At 33.9% G+C, this 10,355-nt stretch overlaps 2 protein-coding genes across 4 annotated transcripts; one reads left to right on the top strand and one right to left on the bottom strand.

The window, feature by feature from the left end:
* The first annotated feature begins 264 nt into the window (after nucleotides 1-264).
* On the top strand, nucleotides 265-5,271 carry LOC127848925 (uncharacterized). Of its 3 annotated transcripts, none has more exons than XM_052381652.1 (5): nucleotides 265-821; nucleotides 1,546-1,742; nucleotides 2,707-3,158; nucleotides 3,695-4,465; nucleotides 5,118-5,271. In XM_052381652.1, the coding sequence occupies exons 3-5, from the start codon at nucleotides 3,045-3,047 to the stop codon at nucleotides 5,127-5,129; spliced, it is 897 nt and encodes a 298-aa protein (XP_052237612.1). In that variant the 5' UTR covers nucleotides 265-821; nucleotides 1,546-1,742; nucleotides 2,707-3,044; the 3' UTR covers nucleotides 5,130-5,271. The 3 variants fall into 3 exon arrangements, with proteins under 3 accessions (XP_052237612.1, XP_052237610.1, XP_052237611.1); XM_052381650.1 differs by having other exon boundaries at nucleotides 3,695-4,524; nucleotides 5,118-5,252; XM_052381651.1 differs by lacking the exon at nucleotides 265-821 and having other exon boundaries at nucleotides 1,266-1,742; nucleotides 3,695-4,524; nucleotides 5,118-5,252.
* A 2,661-nt stretch (nucleotides 5,272-7,932) lies between these two features.
* Nucleotides 7,933-9,964, bottom strand: LOC127849133 (ATP-dependent DNA helicase RecQ-like). Its single transcript, XM_052381854.1, has 2 exons — nucleotides 9,516-9,964; nucleotides 7,933-9,031 (listed from the first exon to the last, which is right to left on the bottom strand). The coding sequence occupies exons 1-2, from the start codon at nucleotides 9,962-9,964 to the stop codon at nucleotides 8,125-8,127; spliced, it is 1,356 nt and encodes a 451-aa protein (XP_052237814.1). The 3' UTR covers nucleotides 7,933-8,124.
* Between the last annotated feature and the right edge of the window lie 391 nt (nucleotides 9,965-10,355).

Genomic DNA, 10,355 nt, shown 5'->3' with positions numbered 1-10,355 from the left:
AATCTATGCTGTAATCTGATTGGTTAATAAGCCTGTCAATCAATCGGCTGTCGAAAGGTCAATTTATATAAAGATGATACATACCAAGAACAGAATTAACAATTAAACGAAATAAAAAATTGCTTTACTTTCAATATGAAACATCGGTGTTACTGATGTTAAATTATGATCAAAATATTCCAAATACGATGAAAACAATACGAAACGTATTTATTAAAAAGACATGTTCTATTTTAAAGAATTATTTTATAATAGTGTTGTAAATGTACACAGTTCTTAATCATGAGGTGGAAGTGTAGTATCATTTTCTACATACCAAAGTGGATGCTCATTTGCATGTTAACTAGGCATCGTCGGATACCCACGACTAATTCATTCCGTTACTCTCCAGCATTAGCCGTGGGACAATATAACCAATACACGCCGTTTTGACCTTAACTGTAACCTCTCAGTAGACCAATGAAATCGCAGTTTACAAAAAGAATACTCTTCGCTTTGGAGGTGTCAATGCTTCGCCTACAACAACAATGGCGGCTGCCATAGGAAACAAATGTGTGTTTTGTTTTCAAATAATAAAAGGTAAAAATTACAGAAATCTAACATCGAACGAATCTTTAAATGACTTTGGCATTATTCTAAAACAAATTAATTTAGAGGAAACTGGAAACGCGTGCAATGTTTGTGTTAATAAGCTAAATAGACTTCGAGCATTTGACAAAAAATAGAGTGCCTGGAAATCGAAAAAAGTGAACTTCTACAAACAATAAAATCCCTGCCAGGGGCGGTTGCGAAAAGCAAAGGTGGCAATGTTACGCCACATGGTAAGTTAACTTATTTTGTTTACTTGTGTTGTTTTGAAGTCGCCATTTAACACCAGTTTCTTCTTTCAGAAGAATACAATTTATCATTATGCTTATTTGTGTGAGCTTCCTAATGATATATTGTTGCAATCAATGCAGTGTTTTCAACGGTCCTTAGTTATATTAAAACAACTTATTTCTGATAAACATTGTCCAGTCTTCACACTAGCTATAATACATGTATAAGCCCAACAGCCTGGTGTTAGTGCAATTAATCCAGGTTACTAGAAATAAACAATTTGTATAGTGTTGCAAATGCATTTTTATCTGTTTCTATGCAAACAATATTTATATTCAAGCTAGTTGTTCATATATTTTACTGCGAAGACTGTGTAGTTAATATACATGTACCAGTTATCAGCAAATTTTTATTGCACATAATTAAAAAAAAAAGATGAGAATATCACCCAGTCATATTATATAATAAATATTTTGCTATCAAATTCCCTTCTGTTGTTTTTGTATGCGGAAAGTTCTGTTATTATTGTTATTTGTTGATGCATATTAGTTTTAGGGTAAACTAACTCCCAATTCTAAGTTAAGAATGGCTTAAGAATTGTTATTGTTAGAAGAAAGTTGCCTTGTATTCTTTTTAAACTCCAGCATTTACTATAATTTCAATTTATTATAATTTATACATGTATACTGCAAGCCATGTTAAATATAAAATTCCTGGTAATTTCAGGTTCAAAGAAAGTGAAACGTGCTCTTGAGTCTTCACCTTCAGGTTTGACTCCCAAGAGCAAAAGGACGCTATTTAGAACACCAAGAAAACCAACCGTATTCGCTACTAGTACTACCGGCGAAAAATCACTGAAGGTATATGCATCAACGAGTACATGTACCAACACACTTCCGACTAGAAGAAAGTTTGATGTCAAGGTAATGATAACAAGAAGAAATACTTTTCCTAGCTTCTTTTAAATATTACACTTGGCTTATTGAGAAGGTCTTGCCAATTAAGTGCTTTTTACCACGAGCTGAGTTCAAAGCTTAACCTGGTGTCAAAACATAACTTATATGACTTTGTTGCCATGTCAAAAGTGATAAGAACCAAATGAAGTTGTATAGTGTATAGTTCCATCGAGACTTTGAGGCCTTGTAACAGTACATGCTAAAACCCGCTCTTAAAGAAATGCAATAAATGTAGCATGTATATAAATGCAATGAAACAACAAATTGTATATTTGGTGATAAGTGGCATAACCATGCCTACAAAGAATGTTATTTGTTAGGAAACGTTATTAAGAAAACATTTATAGCATGTAAGCTTTTCAGTAGCATCTATAAACGTGACGTCATTTTATGATTTAGTTTCTACGATTATTGTTCTGAATGAAAGTGACGTCATTTGCAAAATATTTATGAATGGGAATGACGTCATATGTTTGTACAATTCAATGACGTCACTTTATAGTAAACTTCGTAATAAGAAGGGCGGAGTAGTGAACAAAATAGTTCATGCCCAAAAGCTTGAACCAAATCAATCAGAATCGAGATAGAATGGAAATAATTATTTTCTATGATGGTTTATTGTCGAATAACCCACAGTAAGGAGTATAGATGTTAGAATCGAAATAATAATTTTCTATGATAGTTTATTGTCGAATAACCCACAGTAAGGAGTACAGACGCGTGTTATCAAATCACTCGTGCTTCGCACTCGTGATTTAATTCCTACGCATCTATACTCCTTACTGTTGGATATTCGACAACAAACCATGATAGAAAAATATTATTCCTAAAATACACAATGGAAAAAATTGTTCAAAATTCCATTCCTTGAATGATCCCATAAAGTTAATATTTTTCCCTAAAGGTTATATTGTCTTTTGTCTCTTTATAGGTAACAGTGATGTATAATTCAACTGAAAGATGTAAAATCATAACTGATAGTGCAGAACAGACTGCAATCAAAGCCATGATGAATGGAAAAGGACCAGAAACAGTATTGAAACAGCTGTCAAAATGTAGTAAATACAGGTCAGCAATGGCAAAATGTGTTAGCAAGGACATAATACAAGAAGTGTCAAAATTGTCAAAGCGTTCAGAAAGTGACTTTAAAGTGAATTCTGAAAACGATCTAATGAACTTTAAGTGCGAAGATCAAGCCAAAATGATCAGAACAAAAGTTCCAACTCTAGCAGCTATCATCAGCTGTGTTATTGGTGAAAGCAAAAAAGCATGGCTCGATTTGTTGTTGCTGTTGGTGTGATGTTGTATGCCAGATGTCAGCTGCTGAATCTTCTTCAGTTCGTTCTTGGTCTAGTGCTAGACAGTTGTGGCTTGAACAAAGAGGTATCAAACCAATTTTAATTAAACCATAGTTAATGCGAGAACTAGCCTTGAATGTACATGTATGTCACCAAATCAATAGATTTTGCATGTATTGTTAATTGAACTGAATTTCAATCATAAATTATTTAAGTATTGTAATATCATTATTGCTGTACTCTTTTGCTATTTAAAAGTACACTAGAGATGCATTGTTAGCGTAAACTGATTTGGCGTACATGTCACAAATTTTGACAAAATCGCGTGCTAATTTTCACAAAAAAAAACAGGCTAGGGCGTCTCACAAATTTGAAATCTGAAAAACCTCTGTACTATCAGTATCTCAAGTGAAGTCAACTTCACAAGGGCATGTGGCCCAACAATTTAATGGCTTCCATTACACTATCAAACACTGAGAGAATTGGATCTTGTTATCTGATGGATCTTGTTAGGTTTCTTAGGGTGCTATATTTTACAAAACCTAAAAGTGAAAGAAACATTTCAAACAATAATGATTGTGTGTCTGCATGAATTTGATGTTGTATGAATTTCTGTTTCAGGGATTAAATATTATGCATGACTTGGGCTTGGTTGTGTCATACACAAGTGTACATAAGAAAAGGAAGGACCCTGTGAAGAAACAGAAGGTAAATATCGACCAAGTAATTACACGTTTTGTGGAACGGGGTCAACTTAATGGGTCTGACAATAGGCACAAAACCATTGAAGTACTTGGGGACAATTTAGATATCACCATAGCACCCACGCACATGACAAAGGACAATCAAAGAAAGAGTCTACATTGGTTTTTAACCATGGTGAAACAAAGAAGGGTGACATATGAAGACCTACACATAGAAGGTCCAGTTCCAGAACAACCATGTGTGACAATGATTCCATCATATAAATGGCTTCCGTCAGAGGAAAACATGAAAAGTGTTCTTCATAACTTCAAGTTCCATGTTGCTTGTGTGTTAATGAAGTATGTTGATGTATTTAAACCTCTGATTGATTCATATCCTGAATACATTTCACATCCATTCTTAGAATTCACAAAACAAAAGTCTGTTATTCTGAATACCAATCTTATAGATGAGAGTGAAAATTCAACTCAAGGGATGATACAAATTTTACAAGATGTACAGGACATGACTGTGCCTGTAGTAGATGGAAATATAATACAAAGGGTTGTATTTGGGGGAGATGTACTCACAAATGAAAGGGCATTTTCTGCCCAACAAGCCATGCAGAACAACTCCACTGATCGCGATCGACTGTTTGGTATGATACATCGGCCTGAAGGTCTCCACCGGCAGTTCAACTTCCTACTCGTAACTCTTCCGTTTTCGAGTTCAACAGTTCTTGTTTTACTGTTCTCATTTTGACGCATGTAAGTTGGTTGCTATTGTTAGTAAATATGGTATTGAAGGTTAAATCCAATGAAATTCCAGGACTGTTATTTTGAAACAAGTGTTTGGTCTCTTGAAATTTAATATTTATTTGAATTCATATTCAATTTTAACAAACTTATATAAAAATTATTCCAAACAAAGGAATTAAAAACAACAATAACAAAAAGCAGAAAAATCAAATAAGAAATATTTCTTAACCGTCAGTTTAAACTAGTCTCTTTTTGAGACTAGCGAGTCTTTATTTCTGCATAGCATAATGTGTGAAAAGTAACGTTGGATTTAGTAACAATACCATGCCATAGTTTAGTTTTATAGTTTTATTTACTGAGAATTCAAGTATTTCAAGAATACGTAATGACCTTGAAGCAATACACGCTGATGAACAGAAGCTCTTTGCAATGAGAGTAAATGACCATTACCAATGTGCTTTGTGTGGAAAATGTTTCACCTCACTTGTTTGGTTTAAGAAACATTTAACTAACAAACACCATTGGAAGCTCCATCAAGCAAATACCAATGAACATTGTAATAATGCAGTCGGACAATTCCTATTCATGTCTCTTCTTTTTAGGGACACATGTGATTCGTACAAAATGTGTGACGGTGCAAGATCAGTATGCAATGCCCATTTTGAGTGGCTTTACGATTCTGCTTTGAAACACTCTAAGTATAAAATTTGGTTATGGCGAATGATAACATACACGCTGTCAATTCTGGGTTTCCGAGAAAGTTTTGAATACAAATGGAATATCAGTGTTAATTTGAATGGGGGAATTCGCAACAACATTCCTAATGACAATGCAGTAGAAATACAGGTCAATAACATAAAAAGAGAACTGAACACACAAGGAGCAAACAAGTCATATGAATCAGCGAAACAGATATGCATGACAACACAAGTTATTCACGCTATCAAGCAGAATCTCATGAGAACGTCCAGAACAGCAAAGTCAAAGAGTACAAGGCCTGAAGCGGACAAAAGTGGTGATATTATGAAAATGGTTGAGTTTCTCAGACAAAACGGTGCCATAAAAATGTGTGCTGGAATAGTTTTCAAAATTTTAGAGAACCTTTGAGTGGTATTAATGCTGAGGAACTTCATGCATGGATTGGTGAGCAGAAAAGAATTGCAAATATGTTTATGTAAATCATATAGTAAACCACTGTGCACTAGTAGTTTTTCAGGTGATGACAAATTAACTAAATCAGTAATTGTGACTTTCAGTGTTACAAATAATGAAAAATCTTTTATCTTAACATTTTGATGTCAGACAATATTCTGGTGAACATTTGTATTAAGTTAACTGGTACATGTACATGTCATATGCATGTTTTATTACAGTATGATTTCAATGCAGAGTTTGCTGAATTCAAGTTTTTTATTAGCTCGGCTGTTTTCGAAGAAAACCCGAGGTATTGTCATAGCCAGCTCGTCCGCCGTGCATTGCGCAATGACTTTTGCAATATTGAAGATAGCTACTTGATATTTGGCATGCATGTGCAGGGTTTTTTACCTTCTGAAAGACCTGCTGAATTTCGGCCCTTTCCCCTAGATATTTTTTTCCCCTCTGACAGAAATTCCGCTAAAAAAAATTTTTTTTTTTATTTTTTTTTTTTTTTTAAACCTTTGAATACATAAGTAAACCTGATTCAGTGTAGAAAATACAAAATATTGCATTATTAAATTATATGTTGCCTTGAATTTGTTTTAAAAACAGTAAAATATGTTGAAGTGATTATTTAAAATTTTCCTTATTTTCCCCAAAATCTGGCGTTTCGCATGATTTTGTTCCCCAAAATCCGGCTTTTCGCACGATTTATTTTCCCCTCAAAAAGGCCAGGCCCTTTCCCCAAAATCAGATAAAAAAACTCTGATGTGTATCTCATGGAGCTGCACATTTTGAGTGGTAAAAGGTCAAGGTCATCCTTCAAGGTCAAAGGTCAAGTATTTTTTTTTGGTTAAATTCAAAACTGCACCCACAGCAGAGTGTTGGCATTCCCTGGACGGTGCTCTTGTTCTCTATTAATGTAACCTTTAGGCTTTGAAACGTACTTGTTAGACTTGTATTTCAAACATGTTTATGCCCCTAGCATTTTTATGCGGAAAGTTGAGAATGATTGCCCGGTCTGTACTTCTGTGACAGGTTATGTGACGTGATTGCATATTTAACTCTTGATTCTAATTTTTTTATCTGTGATGTTTCATCCATTATCTTGCTGCATCATATTTTATTTTATTGTGCATTATATGTATCTGTATCAGGAAGTGTTGACATTCGTTGTGCTAATGCAGAATTCAGTGCTGTAACTTTAAAAGATTTTTTTGCCAATATCAAATGGTATTAGTTTACTTCTATAACAGTTTCACATTTCAATACTACTGGCATGTCCTATCAGTTCATGATGGGTTCTTAACAAGGTTAGCATATTAAATGATGCAAATTGTATAATTATTTTATTGTGGTAATTTGGAAGTTTATTACATTGACGCATGTGTGGTTATATGTTAAAATTGTCATTCTTTTTCTCCGTTATTCAAATGTTTACATGTATGTAGTGAAACATTCAATTTATACATGTAACAGACAAATAAATCGTTAATATTTGTATTTTGGGTTTTATTTTTTGAAGTACATGTTGAACAAACACAATTAAACAAGTAAACGCAGAATTCTTTGAAAAGTGCGAAAATAGCAAATATTTAAAAGTTGGTTATACAAAAAGTAATACAGTAACTTGTTCTTTATAATAAGGCAGCTTATAATGCATATTGATAATTATTCCAGAAGGAGCTTATTAAACACTGGGGGTCGTTCCAGCAAAGATCGTACGACAATCTTAATTTACGACTAAAATTTGAAGAGTGAAATATACAAGATGATGATAAATATCCACACAAAACATATTCCGACGGCAAAATAATAATATGCCTTGGTGTTTTGCAATAATGTTTTTTTTAAATATGAATCGTATTCTAAATTTGTCGTACAATGTTTGTTGAAACCGTCCCCTGGACCTGATAAACAAATTAACAACTATGTGCTATGAAGTATGTGTGTATATAAAGCTTAATAATAAGTTACATGTATTAAAGTATCCCAGCATACACTTGGGAATTTTATTTCATGCTTCTGAATATCACAATTGGTATCTTACAAAGAAATCTTTCAGAAAGCTTGATATCATAATTACAGGAAATTATTTTATGACCAATTTAAAGATAAAATTGGCAAATTACCTTTTTGAATAATTTTTTTTTTAAACCTAAACAACATGATGTAAAATATTGTTTTTTTTTAGTTCTTGGGTGAATATTTTAAATTAAACCACTTAAAATATCATCAGTACAGTTATTCCAAATGGATGCTTCTATGAACAAGTGTGTATTGATAAAAAGTATTTTATTCTTTCAAACAAAAATAATATGAAAATGTACCAAAACAATTAAAATGTGTTAAGGTTGCTACAGTACATTGTATATGTCAGGTGACATACCTGATTAATCACATATTATTGCCGAAAACGGATTAAAATGAACAAATGTAATGCCTAAATGTCTACAAATAATATCCATTCCATTAACTAAAATCACTAAAGCTGTTGGAACTTTCTGAACTAGAAGAGCTTGTTTCAACATCAGATATGTCCTCTGTCAAAGCTTGAACAACAGGATGGGCGTACAATTTACAGTCCGGACTACCACAATCACATTGTTGTTCACAAATATCACAACACAAGTGCTTTAGCAGGCCCTTATTAACATCAGTATTATATGCACTCAATAACAAATTCCTGCGACATTTTGAATCATCACTTATGTAATTCTTCATATCACTATCAATACCTTTACACTGTCTGCCACAATATAATACAAGTGCCATCGCCTGAGTTCCATCTCTACCTGCCCTTCCCAACTGCTGAACAAAAGTATCCATGTTCTTCGGAACCCCATAGTTTATTACTTGATTTACCCCTTTAAAATTAACGCCCATGCCAGCAGCACTAGTTGCCACTAACAGTCTAATCAAGCCAGCATCATGTCCCATGTCTTTTTTTATAACCTCCTTGACATTTTCTGCAGTCTGGGAATGATACATATGCACATAGTTTATGTCTTTATCCAGTTCCATTCTTAACATTGTATACACATCAGTGCAATTTTTTATGGATGTACAAAATATAAGGTATCTTTCACTTTTTTCTTTCTTGTCTTTGATTGAAGTTACCAAATACTTGAACACTAAACTAAGAGGCAAGCTTCCCTTATACCTATGACAGAATAATTTGATATTTGGACGATCTGGACTGTAAACAATTTCAAAACATTTTTGCATACAAAATAGTTGTTTCACTTTAGTTCGAGCAGCTTTATTTGCCGTGGCAGTGATTAATAAGATGGGACACTCGACCAAAGAACGAACTTCTCCTAACTTCCCAAACCACTCGCGAAATGGCTCCTTCTCCTGCTCACTGTCTGCCTCTCCCCTAAAAATAAGAAGTACATGAACTTGTAAGTCTTTATTTGTGATGCATATTTTATTCAATCACATGCCTGACTCATTTTGAAATAATAATAATATGACATATTTACTAGCCAACAATATTTGTTTTTTATTAAGACCGGCTCAAATACTGGTAATATGTCACATGTCCTAAGCAGTTTGACTAACACGGAGACTTACTATCAAATATAGAATTGATATTCAAAATGACATTAAAATGACTATGCAACTCTTTTATAATACATCTGTCTGCACTTAGAGGTTTTAATAACATAACTTTGGTTTATATATTTTAGCAGCAGTCTCTTATACAAATACAACACAGCTAAAAGTGCCACACAAATTCTACACAGCTGAAAGCGCTAAACAATTACTACACAGCTGTTCAGTATATTACAATTATCAAACTTAAGCGGGTTTTTTCACACTGTAACACAATAATAAGGTAGGTTAATATTACTTATTACCATTGTATTATTGTATGAGCCTCATCCACAACAATAAGTTTAATGGAAGTACTGTTTGCCATCATGTCCCTCCACTTTTGAACGCCAAGAAGACTCTCCGGGGAAGAATAAATAAAGTCATGCATCCCAGATAAAATATCTGATTCTTCATTAGGATCTCGTCCGATAAACGTAGCTTTGAATCCGAGGGAAGTCAGGTATTCACATTGTTCTTTCATTTTTGACAAAAGTGGAGTAACGACAACAACTTGACAGCCAGTGCACTGCTCTCTTTTGATAAATTGATAAATCTGATACACCAAGCTTTTCTCTCCACCTGTCCGAGTGCTTAAAAAGACATCGCGCCCATTTAAGAGATTTGAGATACTTTTACTCTGAAAGTCGTTTAAATTCTCAATTTTAAAGTATTCGCATGCACGACGAAAATCCATTTCTACGGACGACGCCATTTTGACAACAAACCCGAAGTCTCTAAAGAACGAGTTGTATCATTGGTCAAAAATATCATTGGATCCCTCATGAAACCGTGAGGGATCCAATGAAATTACTGGATTTGACACACCCTAAAACGGTGAAAACAGTTCGTATTGTCCCACGGTCGATAAATGGAGAGTAGCGGAATGGGTCGAACGTGGGTATCCGACGATGGTTAACTAGGTTGTCAGACATATATATCTCAACGCAATAAAGGCTGCTTGACCAAATGAATAAGTACCGACAGTTTGGGGTCAATAAACAGTTTGTATTATCTCGACCCGTCTGGATCAAGGGTCAAATATCAAATACTTTCACAAATTAAGAACGGAAGCACATGAAAACACACACACATGACATTTTTGA

The sequence above is a fragment of the Dreissena polymorpha genome, chromosome 10 (assembly GCF_020536995.1).
Source record: "Dreissena polymorpha isolate Duluth1 chromosome 10, UMN_Dpol_1.0, whole genome shotgun sequence".
Lineage (NCBI taxonomy): Eukaryota > Metazoa > Mollusca > Bivalvia > Myida > Dreissenidae > Dreissena > Dreissena polymorpha.
Note: the sequence above shows the minus strand (reverse complement) of the source record. Positions and strands in the feature narration are given on the sequence as shown.

What these genes read in the sequence shown, in the direction of transcription:
- LOC127848925 (XM_052381650.1), top strand. Translation starts at nt 3,045, where the DNA reads ATGGCTCGATTTGTTGTTGCTGTTGGTGTGATGTTGTATGCCAGATGT. An exon ending in GTTGTGGCTTGAACAAAGAG is followed by an intron (nt 3,159 to 3,694) that starts GTATCAAACCAA and finishes TTTCTGTTTCAG; the next exon opens with GGATTAAATATTATGCATGA.
- LOC127849133 (XM_052381854.1), bottom strand. Translation starts at nt 9,964, where the DNA reads ATGGCGTCGTCCGTAGAAATGGATTTTCGTCGTGCATGCGAATACTTT. An exon ending in GCTCATACAATAATACAATG is followed by an intron (nt 9,032 to 9,515) that starts GTAATAAGTAAT and finishes TCTTATTTTTAG; the next exon opens with GGGAGAGGCAGACAGTGAGC.